Consider the following 19,059-nt stretch of genomic DNA (forward strand, 5'->3'; position numbering starts at 1 on the left):
ACCACCACTTCCGCATTTGACCATGTGATGTTCCGGTGTGGTGTAATATCACATGGTCCACACCGGAAAAAAAGGATAGAGCGGACATTGCGTCACTGAGAGGCGACATTTCTTTTCCGGGACGGACAGTTATTTAAAATCAGAATTTCTCTGAAATAAAAAATCTTTGGAGACTTTTGAGATATTGTAAGTACACAACTGGAGGAAATATATCACACTGTGCAAGTTATTTTCGGAAGTTTTATTACAAAATTGTTACATATTGGAGCTTTAAAGGAGCGCGCCTTAAAAACTGGTCATTTCAGACAGAGGGACTATTTATAATAGTTTTCTCCATATATATATATTATATACAGTATATAATGAGGTTTTCACAAAAATTTGTTCATTAAGCCCTCGTCTAGCGATCCCAATGCTCCAAATATCAATCTAAAAGTATCTTTATTTGAACGTTTTCAAAACATCTGATGTGTAACATTTATTTTAGATCCGTGCAGTACAATATGTCTTAATATAGGCTGTCTGTTTATTAATGTTAATCAAACAATTGTGGTATCATGGAAAAAATAGTTGAATATATATTTTTTCTGTAGATATACACACAGTGTGTGTGCCAAATTTGGTGTAATTACCAGAGATTTTAAGGTATGGTTGCTTCTCGCTCGTGATTTTGTTTTGGATCCTTCAGAAAACTTTAACTCAATCTTTCTCAAAATTGACTTTGCTGACTCTATCAACTTCAAACAGTTGCAGCTCAGTCATTTTTTGTCTGATTCCAACAAATCATACATCATTTTGAATAGAGAATGTGAAAATAACAATAACTAATTTTTGAAAATTTGCTCATTGCAACTCATTTTGCCATATATACATATACTGTATATATATATATCGTTATAACTTTATTCACATTATAAGTGAACATCATAATTTAAAATAAATAAAAAGTCATGTCCCCTTTAAGATATTGATGATTAAACTCAAATCACAGCTCCTGCATTAAAGGGAAGCCGATTCCTAAATTCTCAGTTTGTCCAGCCATGATTCTCTAGAGGCCGTAAAGTCCGACCTCTGTTCCTCTGAACGACAGAATCACGTATCCCATCTCTCTATTTCAAGGGCCACTTTAAAAAGCCTCATGAGAAGTAACAGATATATTTTCCGCAATGATGTGGAAGTGATTGTGGAAGCTGGAGCTGAAGTAGATTTATTTTTATATTATTTTAGATTGGTCTCTAGGGCCATATGCATTTTCAGAGCTGTCTGTTTGTGTTTTGTTTGCATGTGCGAGTGTAATTGTGATCTATGTTATGTTTGCTGTCATAGTAACAGGCTTTGTGATAGAATTTGAGCAATGGCACAGCAACTGTAGTCAGTGTCAGCTCTGAGACACCGGGTGCAGAGGTCGCGACCTCTGGTGATGGATGTGTGGAGGCGTAAGTGTCTGGATACTGGTCACAAGTACTTTCACCTCTGTCCCCATATGAGTGTTCCTGTGCATGAGTGTCTAAGCTTTACATTTTCAGCTTATTGTTTCACACTCACCCGTAGCGTGAGATATGTGAGTGACAGCGTTCGGTCCAAACACTGACCCAATGTGCTCCGGTTTCTCCTCCACGTCACACCCAAGGTCCACTCGACCGGGTTCTGGTTTCTTCAGCTTCTCCTTCTGCTAGCTCTCACTTTTCATCTTGCAAACCACTTTGCCCAAACCAAAACCCCACACGCATATACTCTTAACCCCACTCATCGGCCAGACCAGATAGACGTTACCTGTATCAATTATTAAGCCTTAAGAATAGCACTCATCTTTGGAAACGTGACCCGTGAGATCAGGGCCTGTGGGGTGCGGAAAATATCTGAAAGAGCGGCATTGAGTTACTCTAAAAATTCATATTTGATTACCCATTAATTCCTGAGGTGATATCGGAGCTTATTGCGTGTAATGTGTGTAAATATCATATTTGCTATTGTGAACAACATGCCGTTTTGTGCTAGGAACTTGCTCGCATCTCATCGCTTCATTTTTTGCACTTTTGCTCAGTGTTTTTCTGCTTGAAAAAGTTATCAGCTTTGACACACCTCTGACAGGAGCTTTGATGGACTCGGAGAACATCGATCACTCTTGTTTGGTGCCCATTGGCACGCGTATGCTGGCACATTGCTGACATTGATTAAGAGAGCCTGTCTTGGGACGTCCTTCAGGTGAGAGACTTTCAGGTTGCTTTCAAACTCCTCAACTCAAGCGTGAAATAAGGTTTCTAAAGTACTTGAGGGAAAATTTTAACAACTTTTTTTTTTTGAGGAAGGATTTATTTTTATGCTGATTTTGGTGGCAGGGAAAGACGCTTTTCTGAGGAAGCAAGCAAGTAATTTGTTGAATGATGTCCTTATTAATCTTGTCTGGAGCATGCATTTATCAGGCAGATTACACATTAACAACGTAAAAGGCATTTAATTGCTTTTTTAAAACATGCTAATGATACATTTTATTTTTTCTATAGGAAGCAGATGTTCAGGTGTGTGTGTGTGTGTGTGTGTGTGAAAGTTAATAGGTTGCGAGGCTGATAATGATATCGTCACAGCACCAAACCTGTATCCTACCAGCTAAACCGCTGGTCTCATGACGTGATAGAAATGGTGCAAAGACCCGAAGGCTATATTTGCATCTATGTTTAAATATAGATAGTCAGTGTTTAAAAAGGTTAGCATTTGAAATGTTGTTTGTTTGGTGAGTGTGAGCTTCATCAGAGCACCTGTCACTCACTCTGAGAGGAGATTATGAGATATTGTTGGGATCTGTGAAAGTAGAGCCTGTGAAATGGCTTGATGATGGCAATTATCTTTCCTGTCTTTGTTGACATATTTCCCGTTGAAGCAGGACACTCTTGTGGGACATATCGAAGGAATTGCTTGCCCTGTAGTCAGCTTATGCTCGTGTTATTGGGATGGGACGTTCTTATTGTAGACCATTTTATTGGACAAAAATGTGGGGTGCGTGATATACAACGTCATTCATAAGTTTGAAGTTGGTAATTAAAAAAGAAATGCTTTTGAAGGAAATCTCTTCTCTTATGCTCACCAAGGCTGCATTTATTTTCAATTTTCAGCATCATTACTCCAGTCTTCAGTGTCACATGATCCTTCAGAAATCATTCTGATATGCTGATCAAGAAACACTTCTGATTATTATCAATGTTGAAAACAGTACTGCTTCAGAATATTTTTAAATAAATATTTAAATATTGATATAGCGCTTTTAACAATATGGACTGTTTCAAAGCAGCTTTACAGTGATAATAGGAATGGCACAAAAAATGGCTTTTTGTGGAAACCATCTTTCCCCAGGACTGCTTTATGAATGGAAATTTCAAAAGAGCATAATTTGAATTAAGTAATGTTATAACATATTAGCTATATAAATAAAGGTGACCATTATAAATGTCTTTACTGGCATTTTTGACCAATTTAATGCATTCTTGCTGAATAAAAGTGCTAATAAAAAAAAACAAAAAAAAAACACTCAGACTGACCCTAAATATATCAGTATTAGTTGATAAATTATATAATTTTATTAGTAAAATAACTCAATATACAGTATTTAAGATGACAAATTATAGCCAAAGGACCCATATTATTTCTAGTTGTTAAATACAAATTGTTAAACACAAATAAATTAAGATGTAAAATCCATAAGTTTATTTTTATTTTCCGTCACGGCACACAGGCAAGAACTTTTTAATTTCTTATATAAGCCATACATGGCATCTTATAATTTTACCATATTTTAATGGTTTATTTCTTTATTTTAATGGTTATTGTCAGAATCTCCATCTCTAAATAAAATGAGTTTGGACAGACTGTACATTTTCTCTGCTAAATGTTCATTAATCATCTTTTAGTTCACTTGAGTATACGGTATAGAATAGATGACACTTAAATCTAAATCTTACGCTTTATACAATACAGATTGCTTCAGAGCAGCTGTACAGGGAGAAACAGGACAATAATGATTCAGTGGGTTAGGGTTAGAGTTCAGTCTGCTGTAAAGCAGCTCTAAAAAGACGATTTACAGTCATTATTCAGGGGAAATCAGTTCAGAGATCAGTTCAATAACTGTGTAAATCAAATTCAACGATAAACCAGCTCTGGAGAAAACGGTGATGTCATCGTCCAGCTCATCCAATAGTGTCAGGACAAATGGACTAACAGCTGTAAATGATCGTGATTTAACGGTCAAAGACTGTAAAAATGCTACAGTGAAAACTGTTAATTGGTTAAAGTTTCCGTTATACGGTGAATAACTGTGATTTATCTAACCGTACATTTAATGTAATTAAAATACCGTTACATTTACAGTTTTGGGAAGTGAAAAAGAACAAGTCATTGTATAATTTACAGTGAAAAACCGTAAATTGACATTCCCACAATTCCCTGGGTGACACTTCACATGAAACAACTGTTTCTTCATAGTTTTTCTTAGTTTTTTCTAATCAGTTGTGTGCATTAGGGTTTTATGTTACATGTAATGTTGTTAAATTAATGTTTATTGTATTTTCAAAATGTCATGTGTGTTAGCATGATGGTGTTTAGTGTTTGTGTGAATGACACTGTGAAGCTTCTAGTATTATCTTTCTTAAGGAAAAGCTGCTTGTGATGAGCTTTGATTGATCATGTGACTCTCGTTACTGCTGTGATTGGTGGTTGTCAGTGTATTACAGTGGCACAAAACAGATATTAATGCTTCAATAGGTGGGTAAATTAACATTATATCAGATACTGAAATAACAGATTTTCACTGTAAATTTAAGGGAAGTTTGTAAAACCGAAAATGTTGCTACCGTATTTTTTTACGGTAAATCTCTGGCAACCACAGCTTCCATTTTTTTACCGTAAATTTAACAGATTTTTTTTTTTTTTTTTTACAGTTCCAGTTTTGATTTCATATGATCTTCAGTAACATTAGCTAGCATTCACTTACACCCAAGCTTGGTGACTTTATCTTCTGCCCTACCCAGCCCTACAGCCGGACCAAGAGCTCAGCCAGATCCGGTTTCATCCTCGGCACGCAGGGAGGTTATAAGAGAGGCTGGAGAAAAGATCACAAACACACACACACACACACACACACACACACAGAGAGAGAGAGAAAGAGAAAGAGAAGGAAAAGAAGAGCGAGAGTGAGTGAGTGAGTCAGGAATCTACTCCTCCTTTAATTGAGCCGTTTTACTGAGCCTGAAGCCAGACTCCCCCGGGCTCCACAGACGGGACGGGGCCCTGCCGGCCATGATCGCGGCTCGCAGTGGTTCGGTGGGTCGCAGGGGCCCCGAGGAGCCCTCCAGGCACCGCAGGCAGTCGTCAGCTTCTCTGGCAGGGCACCGCGGGCACCGCAGCTCTCAGGAGAGCCGAGATCATGCCCAGCTCCGGCAGGCGGCGCTGCTGCGGGTCAGGAGAGCGCTGCTCATCAGGGAGATGGAGACCAGCTGGTACCTGAAGCTGTGTGGACGGGCCAGAGAAGATAGTGTTGCGTATGAGACCGGCATGCCGTACCGGTGAGTCCTGAACGCAGAGCGAAGGGCAAATGACGTGTTTAGGGCTTGTAGCGTCAGATGTGAGATCTTAATCTGTCTCTCTCCACATGATTCTTCATACTGTAAGAAAACCAACATTATTATTCAGATTAGTCACCCTCATTTTATTGCGAGACTCCAAGACATATGATAAAAGGTTAACAAAAATGTACTGTTGATTAAAATGCTAAATTTGGTGTGTGTAAATGAATAGTCTTGGACTTGTTGCTGAAACCCAAAGCACAGGACAATAGAAACACCAGAATAACAATATTCATGATTCTGAAGCTGAAAATATTGAATTATTTTAGATGAATAATGCTTGATCTCTGAGCAAGATAGATATTTGAGATTATCAGGACCCACAAATATTCCCCCGTTGCATTATACATTATATTTAACATTGTATATATACAGTTGCAATTTAATGTAGTACTGACACTAAAATGTTCATTTTGGGTGAATTATACACAATACATATTGTCACTGTAGTCACATTGTCACATGTTGCATTTTTGTTTTTGTATTGCGATATATTGTGAAACGACATTTTTATTGCTGTTGTGTGTGAGTGATGCACAAAGCAATGAAAACCTGAATGTGTGTTTTAGCGCATACATTTTAATAAGCTGTTGCTGACTGATATTTGTTAATTAAAAACAAATCGGTCGGGCACTGCAATTATTGTTCGATCAAATTTTTGTGAATAAAATGAAAATATGCATTAGACAAAGATAGAATATAAATGCATTTTTCAAGCAAAGATAAAGTTATGAAAATGCTTCGCTGACCCTCCCCAAATTGGAAGTAATGCATAAAATCTTTATCGGTCTCTCTAATATTGTAAGAAAACAAACACAGAGGGGTTCTGATGTGTGTGAGTGATAAGGAATGAAAACCTGAATGCGTGTTTTAATAAGCTGTTGCTGACTGATATTTGTTCATTAAAAACAAATCGGTCGGGCACTGCAATTATTGTTCGATCAAATTTTTGTGAATAAAATGAAAATATGCATTAGACAAAGATACAATATAAATGCATTTTTCAAGCAAAGATAAAGTTATGAAAATGCTTCGCTGACCCTCCCAAGAGTAACAAAGCATATACACCACCACTCAAATGTTTGGGGTCAGCACGTTTGTTTTAAAGAAATTAATACTTTTATTCAGCAAGGATGCATTAAATTGATCAAAGACATTTATAATTTCAAATAAATGCTGTATTATAAACTTTCTAATCATCAAAAGATCATCATGGTTTCCACACAAATATGAAGCAGCGCAACTGTTTTCAACATTGATAATAATAATAAATGTTTATTGAGCAGCAAATCAGCATCTTAGACTGATTTCTGAAGGATCATGTGACACTAAAGACTGGAGTAATCACAGGAATAAATTACATTTTACTATATATTCACATAGAAAACTAAATTGTAATAATAATTTACAATATTACTGTTTTACTGTATTTTGATAAAATAAATGTGGCTTTGGTGAACATTTTTAATTTAGTGAAAATTGTACTGTACCCAAAATCTTGAAGAGCATTGTACAGTAATATGGAAATATAAAGATGAAATGATTACCCAGGCTTTAAACTCAACACTTATTATTATAATAGCAGGTCATCCCTGTTCAGTCTCTACTTCACAAGAGGTCATTGACCGGAAAAAGGGTTGAAGACCCCTGATCTTTTCTGCAGTTATTCTCGGCTGTCCCGTGTTTGTGTGAATCATAATTTGATAATCTGTGGGAAAGCATGTATAAACATGATCTCTATTCTTAGTGCACGTCTTCTTTCTGTCTTACTTTCTGAGTGATAATGAGTTATGTTGAAACCTGAGCGTGCCAGCACAGCAATCCTTACACTTTCAGGCCTTTGACCCTCAAGATCCATGAATATCCCACATTCTCACCTGTGCGCATGCTGACATCACACTTTTCCCACAGGAGAAAAGAGTTCTCTTTAAAGGGATAGTTCACCCAAAAATTAAATTCTGTCATCAATTACTCCACCTTCATGCCGTTCCAAACCATTGAGACTTTCGTTCATCTTCGAAACACAAATGAAGATCGAGTCTCTTCAGAAAATTTGGACTAAACCGCTCAATTCATATGGATGAGTTTTATGAACTTTTTATGAACTTTCTGAAGCGTCAAAGTGGTAGTTGCGTAGCTGTCAATGGAGAGTACAAATCTGGCTCAGATTTTATTAAAAATATTTTCATTTGTGTTCCAAAGATGAACGAAAGTCTTACGGGTTTGGAACGACATGAGTGTGAGTAAATCATTTTTGGGTGAACTATCCCTTTAATAGTTATTTCTCATAGACCGCAATGAGAGCCAGTTGAAAATTCTCCATATTAAAGTCAGCAATCATAAGAGATTTCAATATAAATACAAACATTTCTTTTAAGACCAAATTATCTGAGCTATTCTCTTCACATTCATTTATAGCTGTATCAACATTAGTCTTATTTGTTTCAATTTAAATTTTTCCTAAGGGATTCAACAAATAGTTCATGATACAGCAGTGGCTGGTTTATTAAATATTCCCCGCCATAAATGCCAAAACTGGGAGTGTTTGAGGGAATTTTGTTTCTAATTCTCTTTTGGGAAGTTTGTTCCACCCCAAATCCTTTCATACATAGTGTTCATCTGTCTTTTACCTCTCCTGGCAGCCTGACCTCAAGCTGATTCAGCTTTTTATGTCTTAAAGAAAATGAAGCATGCAGAAAAGGCTAATGGGTTTGAAGCCGGAGGCCCACAGCTGTATTATGTGAAAACGCTGGTCGCTTTTATTCTATTTCTCTTAAAGCTGAAAACGTATCTGCTGAAATGGGTCTCGAGACAGAGAGAGAGATGCATGGTGTATAGTCTTATCATGTTTCATGCTAATTCACCACAGCTTCATAATTACAATGACAGTGTCACGCTGCGGCAAGGATGAAGCAGAGAGAGAATCCATATGCAAGCATACTTTTAATAAAACAAACAGGTAATCCAGGCGGAACACGGAACTCAGGACATGAACAGGTAACAGCTACATTAAACAACGACCGACAACCAACAACTGAAGCACAGAGGTTTAAATACACAGACAAACAAGCTAAACAAGATAACAAGGGGTTGTGGCTAATTAGAAACACCTGGGAGAACTAATAAACAAGAAAAACTACAAAGGACTACAAAACATGACACAGAACAGGAAATAACAAAAGTGCACACAAGACAAGGGAAACACAGGACAGGAAACATTACATAGCCCCCACCTAAGGAGTGGATTCCAGACACTCCGAAGAGAAAAAAAAAAAAAAGGGTCCAGGAGGGTGGTGGGTCTGATCCGGGGGCGGGACGGGGGGCTAGGCCCGTGGAGCGGAAGAGGGCCTGAAGACTCCGGCAGGGCAGGCGGCCAGGGCGGAGCAGGCTGTGCAGGCGGCCAGGGCGGAGGCAACCCTTCAGGCGGCCAGGGAGGAGACGACCCTTCAGGCGACCATGGCACAGGAACAGACACCGGCTCAGAGGAGACCATCTTGTCCGAAGACACCGGCGTGGAGTCAGCCATCTTGTCCGAAGACCCCTCGGGCGGCCACGGCGGTGAAGACCCCTCGGGCGGCCACGGCGGTGAAGACCCTTCGGGCGGCCACGGCGGTGAAGACCCTTCGGGTGGCCACGGCGGAGAAGACCCTTCGGGCGGCCACGGCGGAGAAGACCCTTCGGGCGGCCACGGCGGTGAAGACCCTTCGGGCGGCCACGGCGGTGAAGACCCTTCGGGCGGCCACGGCGGAGAAGACCCTTCGGGCGGCCACGGCGGTGAAGACCCTTGGGGTGGCCACGGCGGAGAAGACCCTTCGGGCGGCCACGGCGGTGAAGACCCTTCGGGCGGCCACGGCGGAGAAGACCCTTCGGGCGGCCACGGCGGTGAAGACCCTTCGGGCGGCCACGGCGGTGAAGACCCTTCGGGTGGCCACGGCGGAGAAGACCCTTCGGGCGGCCACGGCGGAGAAGACCCTTCGGGCGGCCACGGCGGTGAAGACCCTTCGGGTGGCCACGGCGGAGAAGACCCTTCGGGCGGCCACGGCGGAGGAGAAGACCCTTCGGGCGGCCACGGCGGAGAAGACCCCTCGGGCGGCCACGGCGGAGAAGACCCCTCGGGCGGCCACGGCGGAGAAGACCCTTCGGGCGGCCACGGCGGAGAAGACCCCTCGGGCGGCCACGGCGGAGAAGACCCTTCGGGCGGCCACGGCGGAGAAGACCCTTCGGGCGGCCACGGCGGTGAAGACCCTTCGGGCGGCCACGGCGGAGAAGACCCTTCGGGCGGCCACGGCGGTGAAGACCCTTCGGGCGGCCACGGCGGAGAAGACCCTTCGGGCGGCCACGGCGGAGAAGACCCTTCGGGCGGCCACGGCGGTGAAGACCCTTCGGGCGGCCACGGCGGAGAAGACCCTTCGGGCGGCCACGGCGGTGAAGACCCTTCGGGCGGCCACGGCGGTGAAGACCCTTCGGGCGGCCACGGCGGTGAAGACCCTTCGGGCGGCCACGGCGGTGAAGACCCTTCGGGCGGCCACGGCGGTGAAGACCCTTCGGGCGGCCACGGCGGAGAAGACCCTTCGGGCGGCCACGGCGGTGAAGACCCTTCGGGCGGCCACGGCGGTGAAGACCCTTCGGGCGGCCACGGCGGTGAAGACCCTTCGGGCGGCCACGGCGGTGAAGACCCTTCGGGCGGCCACGGCGGTGAAGACCCTTCGGGCGGCCACGGCGGAGAAGACCCCTACAGGAAATAACAAAAGTGCACACAAGACAAGGGAAACACAGGACAGGAAACATTACAGACAGTAAGCATTTATAAAGAACTAGAAATATTCACTTTGCATTTATTAATGAAAAATTGTAGTACATATTATTCTGAAACATGAAGCCAATACCTAGCTCACTTTTTTGTTGCCATTATTCATTATTGAATGTATTAGATATTGTTTTCTTTTCCAGGCGTGTTTATGAAAGTGCAGCAAAATAAGACTTGGTATAGTGCATTAGTCAATTACTTTTTTTGGGGTCATGTTCATGATTTTATTTGTTCATTTACTCACAGATTATTCGGTTTTTGGGTGAAATGTTGAATTATGTTTTGTGTTATTAAGCCTGTATTGTTCAGGAGACATTTTGTTGCTGATCTTAATTTCTTGAGTTTTAATACCTGCAGGGGAAAATCAATTAAAGGCAATTAAGGATATTAAAGTGGTTGCAGTGAGAAAATTAAACTTCGATAGGGGAGATGGATCTGCTAAGTCTAATGACAGTTATTATATCCTTGCTTTACAATTACATTTTTTTATTAGGTGGATGATGCACTTATCTCAAGTAAACATTCTTTTTAAAATAAATTAAGAAACAGTGGGTTTCATTAACTGCACATATGCAAAATGTGTGCGTGCAATCTACAAATGTTTTCATGAACAAATCATGATTCACCAATAACGTTTGTACTAAAACAACAAATGGGACAAAAGGGTTACACTTTATTTGAATGTACACACTATATTAAAATGTAATGCAATCTTAATTTTGGGAATCTGATTACGTATTCAAGATTACTTGTGATCAGATAATCATACCCAGCACTGCTGATAAATTATTTTAGTCTTTTGTTTGGATTTCAGTGACCTAGAAACACTGGATACGGAGTAGACTGGATGTCTGGATATAGATTACCAGTTAACGATTATAATGACTCACTTTCTTTTAAACTACAGAGGAATTCTGCCAAAGTTATCTGATCATTTTTAGTCTTTTATTAATAGTTTTATGTTTATGGCATGCATCCATCAGCAGTGCAACATACATTTCTTTCTTCTCAAGCTAATATCCTGCAAGTGTTCAGTAATAATTAGTCTCACACAGATCAGATTTAATAAGAACAAGAGCTATGAGTTTGCAGGACATAGATGACACCACCAGATTACCCTCCCAGTGGCGTTCTCATCATTTAATCCTAATAGCAATGCAGTTGCAGACAATTATCTTTAATGGCAAATAACTATGTGAGGCCTGTAAGATTCAACTCTCCCGCATTTATGCATCTCAAGCACAGGCGCTCATCATTTGTGCTTTAGAAATGGAGCAGAAATGAATGCTTAAACAGGGACAATGAATGGCCAACTCATAAAAAGAGGGTCCTGAATTGCCTTGGGTGTCTTCTTGGATATAGTTTATTGCTGTGGTCAGATATTTGTTTAACTAACTGTATTTGTAAGTAGCTGTAATTCTAAGTCAATTTTCTACATTGTAGTGCAAATTTCATGTTTCCAGTCTTTTTCTTCTCATATATAAAGTTCTTATTGTTTATCAATTTTTAAATGTAATGTCTGATATGCATATTTGAACGCATATTTCATCACTGGACTGTTTCCACGACAAATATAGGCACAATACCAAATGATTTTGTCTCATTATAACAGCGGAAACAGCTTAAAATACTCCCATCTTTTACGGTCATATAAGAGTAATACATCATTCGAAACTGTAAAGGGTCTATTTTTATTTCTGAACACTCACATTAAAACAAAACATTGTGCTTTTGTAAAATAAAAGAAAACAAACAGGATTCCGATTTCTGCCGTCCCGGTTTCCTTTCCTTGAAGTTTGCGGAGCGCGTCACAAAAATGAATGGAAACTCAGCGTATAGGCTACTAGCAAGCTCTTGCGTGCCATCTGAACTCTTGTTTTGGTTTGGTGTAGATGGCCTCTTCTTCTGCACGTTTTCCTTTTGTGGCTGTTAGCAAACACTGTTGCATTTCCACGTGCGCCCCCTTCTGGATTGGAGTGTGGATCGCCTGTGATTGACTGTATTCGTCGTCTGACTGTATGCACTGAACCGTGACGGTTCAGGACAAATACATGTTACACCCCTATTGCACAATAAACATATTCGGGGTGATCAGGGATTAATCCAGCTCTGGGTTTATGTTGTGATGGCAGAGAGTAAGTTATTTAATCTCATTCATGAACTCTGTGCTCTTGGGAAAGTCCTGCAAGTGTGAAAATTCATCCGGGTTATTTATAGGACTCCGTCTGTCTCCTAAAAATAAACAAACAAAAGCATAACTGACACCTACACCTCTGTAGATGACCCGTTTTCCACCGCCGCTAACCCTGAATGCACACAGCTATCCATCAATGCTTCGCTGTGGACTTTTCTGTCTCTCCTAAATTGGCGATGTGTGTATGACTTTATCAGAGTCTGTCAGTGAGGGTGTATGGATTACAGTGTGTGTTTGTTGGCTCGTCTCCATGGAATTCTGCCTGGGATGATCAAGCATGCTGATAAATCTAGATATGGGAAAGAAAGTCTTCATGTCTGTTCCAGAGAATTGTGGGAATGAGATGATGTCAAAGTTGTAGTTCCAGCACCAGCCGAGGGTCAGAGGTCGACTGTAGACTTAGGTTTACAGTATCTGTGGAGGCATGAAAAAAGTAGGGGATGAACGAGTGAGGGAGGGATAGAGAGAGAGGTGGAGCGACAGAGATGGAAAGGGTGGGAGAGCAGGGGGAGGGAGGGATGGAGGGAGAGTTACAGGCAGGGAAAATGTCCCAGATTCCCATGGTGTTTATTAGAGAGTGAAACCAAGAGTCGATCGACTGCAGTCAGATGTGTAACTGACAAGACGGTGAACAGAGAGAGATTCAGTCAGAGGATATTCACGGGATTGTGGGGAAACTTGACTAAGGAAGACATCAGGTTGTTTTGTGGGATAAGCACTGAAGAAACAGGAGAAGTTTGTTTCCTGAAGGCCTGCTTGGACAGTGTATGGACGTGTCTGAGAGAGATGTACTTGTATAAAGCCACTTGTCCTGATATCCCCGCTCCAAAGCAGAAGGGTTTGCAGAAGGAGAGGGGTCTGAGTCGCTGTGGGAAGCAGAACGCTGGAGGAAAACTTTATCCTCCGCTCGTGTGCCTGCGTTCCAAATCTCAGGTGGAGCTAAAACATCTGGAGGAGTTCCTCAACGTACACACACTCTCATTACAGGATTCGGTCCGAGCCAGGACTGGCATGGCCTACAGGTACACACACACAGTAAAGCGCAAAGAGTCCTTTACATACACACCAAATCCATTCATTTGATTTCCTCATTTTGTGTTTGGATTTCAGTTTACTTGTTGTCACTTGAATTTATTTAAAGACCTCTTTGAAAGTTGTTATTAAATGAACTTATCAAGTGCTGAGAGTGGGAGGAAAGCGTCTTTTAAAACTCCTGTGACGTGCTGTTCCTCTTTTCGCCCACTTGCGGTTATATATCGTGTTCATCTTCTGAGTGACGTTGCCAGATAGCAGAAGATTTTTTTCATTGTTCTCATTTTTGCTCATTACCATTCTGCACATTTTTTTTTTTTAATAAGCTCCCACAGGGAAATCAGGAACACTGATTGCCCTGAGTCAAAAGCTCTGATTTCTACTGGTATTTTGCTCATTTAGCGGACGCTTTTATCCAAAGATGCTGCAACAGAAGCGATTCATCCTAGGAGACAGTAACTATAAAGTTCCAGAATTGCTTGGAAAACTACAAACATTGCTGTAGATCATTCTAGCGCCTGCTCAAAGAATTGTATAAAAGGTTTGATTTCCCTGATGTGGAATTGCAGAAATCTGCTTGCGCAACTGTTATTTTTGGTAATGTGGTCCATGAAGTTCAGCTGGTGGTCAAACGTCAAAATGTTCCTGGCTAGGGTTGGGTACCAAAACCCGGTACCCAAGTAACCGGTATGTAACCAGACCTTCTTCCACGAGGGGTTTCGCGTAAGGTGATACGTTCTAAAATAACGCTCACCTTGTGCAGGACATGCAATAAATCAGGAGAGGTGTCGTATTATGCTTTCCTGACTACGTCAGACTTCGTACTTCCGCTCAATTTCATTTCGCTTCTGTACTCAGTCTGAGACAGCGTCATAGCTTTCCGTTTTCCTCCGGCCTGAAAACAGCCGGCCAATCAGCGAACAGAGGGCGGGCTGAGAGCCGTGACGTAGACGCTGATTGTACCGTGGATGCGTAGATTTACTTCACATAATCTGCAAAAGTCGTTCACTCCGGTATTTCGCTCGATGGTTTTTTTTCGCATCATACATGTGTTTACAGTGGAAGTTAGATGCGGCTGAGCATGCGCATAACACACGCCATAACCAAACGTTATGTGATTGGCTTACGGGTAACCAATGATTTTAAGCTTCGGACTAGCGCCCCGATGCGGTAAAGAAAACGTTTTTCTATTACGGAACTCCAGACTCTCTCTACAAAGCAAAGCGAAGTAGCAGAGTCTGGTATTACCAGGCTAGTATTTTGCCAGAGAAGGCAAAAATGTGGTCATATTTTTGCAAAAGAAATGCTGAAATGTAAAGCTGGTTTGTAGTGTTATTTAGTGTTAAATTATTGTATTTGGGTTAGGTGTCTTAGGTTTATTGTGAATTTATGTAAATTTGTTGTATTTTTTATTTAGGCTACTTATTTAAATATAATTAAGTATACTTAAATTTGAAAATAATGTTAGATTTTAAGAATTTTATATTATATTTTTTTTTCAATAAAAAAGCCGTTCTTTAATGTCATTCACCATCATTTTGAGGCTCTAAGTTATTATTATTATTATTTATTTTTTTGTAAACCATTTTAAAAGTATCGATTTGGCACCGGTATCGAAAAAACCCAAACGATACCTATTCCTGGCTGACGTGGATGGTGTTAGAGCTTGCTGGATGGCCGATAACAAAGGATTTACACTAGCTTTTATTAGTCTATTTATTTATTAGTGGTTTGATTGGTGGTTTTGGCTGTCCTCTCTGGGGTGAAGAGTTCCCCATGGGTCACAATGCTGGAAAACCAGTGACATCATGAGACAGTTTTGTCACACACGTGTTTCGGACAAACCTATAATAGATAAAACATGGTGGTTATTGACTTCAAGTTGGTGCTCTGGGTTGGAAGTGGACAGATGGTCCGAGTTGCTGTCAAGGAAGACTCTGACATAACAGGGTTGCTCTACTTTCTAATAACATATGGTATCTTTAACAGGGCTGGAGGGCGTATTGGTTCAGCAACAGTGAATTGGAGTGGACTTTAAACGGTCTATTGCACTCTTTTGAGCCGCTTGAATGTCATTTATCATAACTCTCTCTCTCTTTCAGCTCTCTCTACACACAAATAAGCATGGACATATAAGAGTATCCACATTCTTTGAATGTACTCTTTGTATTCATGTTGGTTTCATAAAAGAAAGTTTACATTTAAAGTGTTGTGGTGCAAGTAAAAGTAAATTAAAAAAAATTCCTTACACCTTAGTGTGCATGTTACTTATTATTTGAATAAAAAAATGAATACCATTTATTATTAATACATTAATATCATTACTTTTTTTAGGAGTTGTCACCATATGACATAAGAGTGTCCATGATAGCGCCAATTTCTCTGAATGCACCTTTTGTATTCATGTTGGTTTCATAGAAAATGTTACATTTATAGTGTCATGTGGTGTAACCAGCAAGAAAAAAAGTGTGCACATTTTATTTTTTTAAATGGTTTTTTAAATTCAATTTTTTCCAAAATATATATAATAATTCATTCATAAATATCATCACTTTATTTTTAGGAGTGACACCATATTACATTTTACATGATATATAAGTGTCCACGATAAAGGAGTGGAATTTTCCATAAAAAAAAAAAAAACTAGCTAAAAATCTGCGATTTTTTTTTTTTATCTGCGAGTAAAAATTTACTCTTTGCCTTCATATTGGTTTCATAAAATTTATTTTGGTGTAACCAATATTACATTTTCCTTACACCTTCAATACATGCAAGTATGCACATCTTAATCAAAAAGGTTTTAAATAAAAAGTTAAAAAATATTAACAAGCTGTGAAACATTTTTATAGAATGCTTATCTTCAGGATAGTTGCATCACCCTGACATTATTTTACATAAAATTCGTTTTGATATTTTTGGTGTGGCATTAATTCAGAAATTAAAAATGTGTTCATCATAGAAGAGGTGTATTCAAGTTATTATGTGTATGAATTAAATGTCTTATATTTGCATACATAAATAGACAGGGCCATGTCCCATTTTGTGGCTTGCTTAAACAAGGGTTTCATCCAGGCCACAAGAACATCATGACCTGTCAGTCAGTGACGTGATGTTAACGGCTGACCTCAAACCCAATAAGTCCAATGACCTCATCCCGTTGCACTGTCAAAGTTGCACGTCGATGGCTGGAAACAGTTCCACAGGGAGGTCACAGTGCACTTCCAGGCATCTCAGATCCAAAACACTAACCGAAAATGAAGCATTTACAATCTCTCGCGGCTGCCAAGTGCAGTGATTTACGTCCAAAGGCCTGCGGAAAAACTTTTATAGGACATAACCATAACATCTACTACATGTTGTACATTTATGGGCCAGCGTGGTGTTGCTATACACTTTTATGGACAAGTAATGCTGGTGATTAATATCTGTTTGTCAGTTGAGGGAATGCATTACATAATATTGACTGGAAAGAACTTTGGGGCATAATCTATTTGAGCTATTTTCTGTCATCAGTTCATTTAATTACGACTGCTCGGGGCATTGGGTTGTAGTTGTGGTTTCGGCCTGACTTATGGTTCTGACAGGTCAGTCTAGAAGATACTGTTATTGTTTTTACTACACTGTGTCACTAAATAAAGTAAACTTGTCCGGTTCAAGAAAACGGCCCTACCAAATACACCCACTCTCAATTGTTTTGTTTTCCAATGTTCTCAATGCTTTGGCTTATTCTGTCAAGAATTTGGAGATCAATATTTGATTCTCTTTGTCTTGCTGTGTCTGTCCTCGTAAAGCTTTTGCCGTGTGCATACTCAAGTACAGAAACAAGAGAAACAGCCTCATATCACCTCTCTCCGCCTCCTCCACAGGTTAAATTTCTTCTTGGTCTTGCACGATCCTTTACCATGGCCTTAACACAAACTATGTTAAATGGGCCAGTTTCGAAATCACCAAGAAAGTGCCAGTCACTGATCATTTATTCATCCTGGAAAGCTGATAAATGATTGAGGAACGATCACCAGGTGTCCTCATTAAATACTTAATTGCCCTTGCAATTAGATAAGGGATAAACCTGTGACACTGTGTCTCAAACGGGCCTGAAGGGAGAGGCAGGGTCATGGTGTGCGTCTCAATCAGATCCCTAGTTCAGTGGTCAGGGCACTGATCAGGGAGTCGGCCATTTTAAAGGCCCACTGAAATGCACAGTGGGCCCTATTTTAACAATCTAAGCTCATGGCTCATGGAGTACAAATCCACTTTTACTTGTTTAACGATGGGAAAAATGGTCGGCGCTCCCGGCGCATGGTCTAAAAGGGTTGTCCCTATTCTCATAATGAGTAATGGGTGTGTTTTGGGATTTGGGATTTTTGGGAGTCTCACCTTCCATTCCCTTTAAATGCCCGTTGTGCTCGCGCCATGGCGGATTCGCTATTTACATGACAGAATTTGATAGTGGAAAGACCGAAGCCGTCTCCAGAGCACAAACAGATCTGCTCGTGTGTGAGGTAAAAGTGTGCAAGCAGAACATCTACGGGACAAGCCGGATTCCACCATATCTTTAAATACACACTACACAATAATAATCTTTTACATTGTAATCCTTTTATTTTTAATATTTGGCATGTTTGTGTGCTGCTGTGCATCCCTGTGTGTTTAATAAGCAGAGTGTACGCGCGTTGTGGACCCGCCTATAGGCGCACATTACTAACGCGCTCTTTAAATAACAAAAAAAATATTGCGCCATTGACTTTAGACCAGGTTTAAGTCGGTCAATGGCTCAGTCTATTTCTGTTGCCCAAAAATAGCAACGCGCCAACAATGTGCCAGAACACACCTCGTTTTCAGACCAGCAGCCCATGGGCGCACAAATGCATTTGCCATTTAAACAATGTGGCGCAGGACGTGAAAATGATAACTGCGTCAGGCTGAAACTAGCAAAAAACACTTGCGTCGCGCTTGGCGCTGCATTGTGCCGGGTGTAAGATATGTCATTCAGTGGCTGTGTTTCATTTCGAAGGCCGAAATGAGATTGCATTTGTCTGCCGCATGAGTCCACATTACAATTTAGAGTGATCTGTTATCAGAGGAAACTGTCTAAGTTATGTATTTCACAAATGTACATATACAAAATCACAGTTAGCTAAAAATGTATTAATTTAAACAATGTGATAATTTAAGGCAGAAACAATGAGCTTATTGAGAACTGAGCAAGCATTGATCCATATTGGCGGAAGTGAGAGACTAAGCTTTGAATGCTTATATCTTCTAAATGTGAATTTTGAAATAAGACATCCTTTATGAGGTTGACGTAATTTACACTGAAACAGGAAGGGAACAGGACATATCGAGCAGCTCCTCCCCTTTTTTAAAATAGCCAATAGCGTTTAGTTTTATATCACAGCCCGGCCAGAGCCGTT

The 19,059-nt window shown here is 40.6% G+C and overlaps 1 protein-coding gene across 1 annotated transcript in view; it reads left to right on the top strand.

The window, feature by feature from the left end:
* Positions 1 to 13,202: 13,202 nt before the first annotated feature.
* Positions 13,203 to 19,059, top strand: part of kcnab1a (potassium voltage-gated channel subfamily A regulatory beta subunit 1a) — a gene marked incomplete at its 5' end in the record, with an annotated part of 89,633 nt that continues 83,776 nt past the window's right edge. Inside the window, one exon of the mRNA XM_081372290.1 lies at positions 13,203 to 13,635. Within this exon, the coding sequence (XP_081228416.1) occupies positions 13,400 to 13,635 (236 nt within the window). The remainder of the gene's footprint in view (positions 13,636 to 19,059) is intronic.

Source organism: Scardinius erythrophthalmus (assembly GCF_964197995.2).
Source record: "Scardinius erythrophthalmus genome assembly, chromosome: 8".
In the NCBI taxonomy this organism is placed as follows: Eukaryota; Metazoa; Chordata; class Actinopteri; order Cypriniformes; family Leuciscidae; genus Scardinius; species Scardinius erythrophthalmus.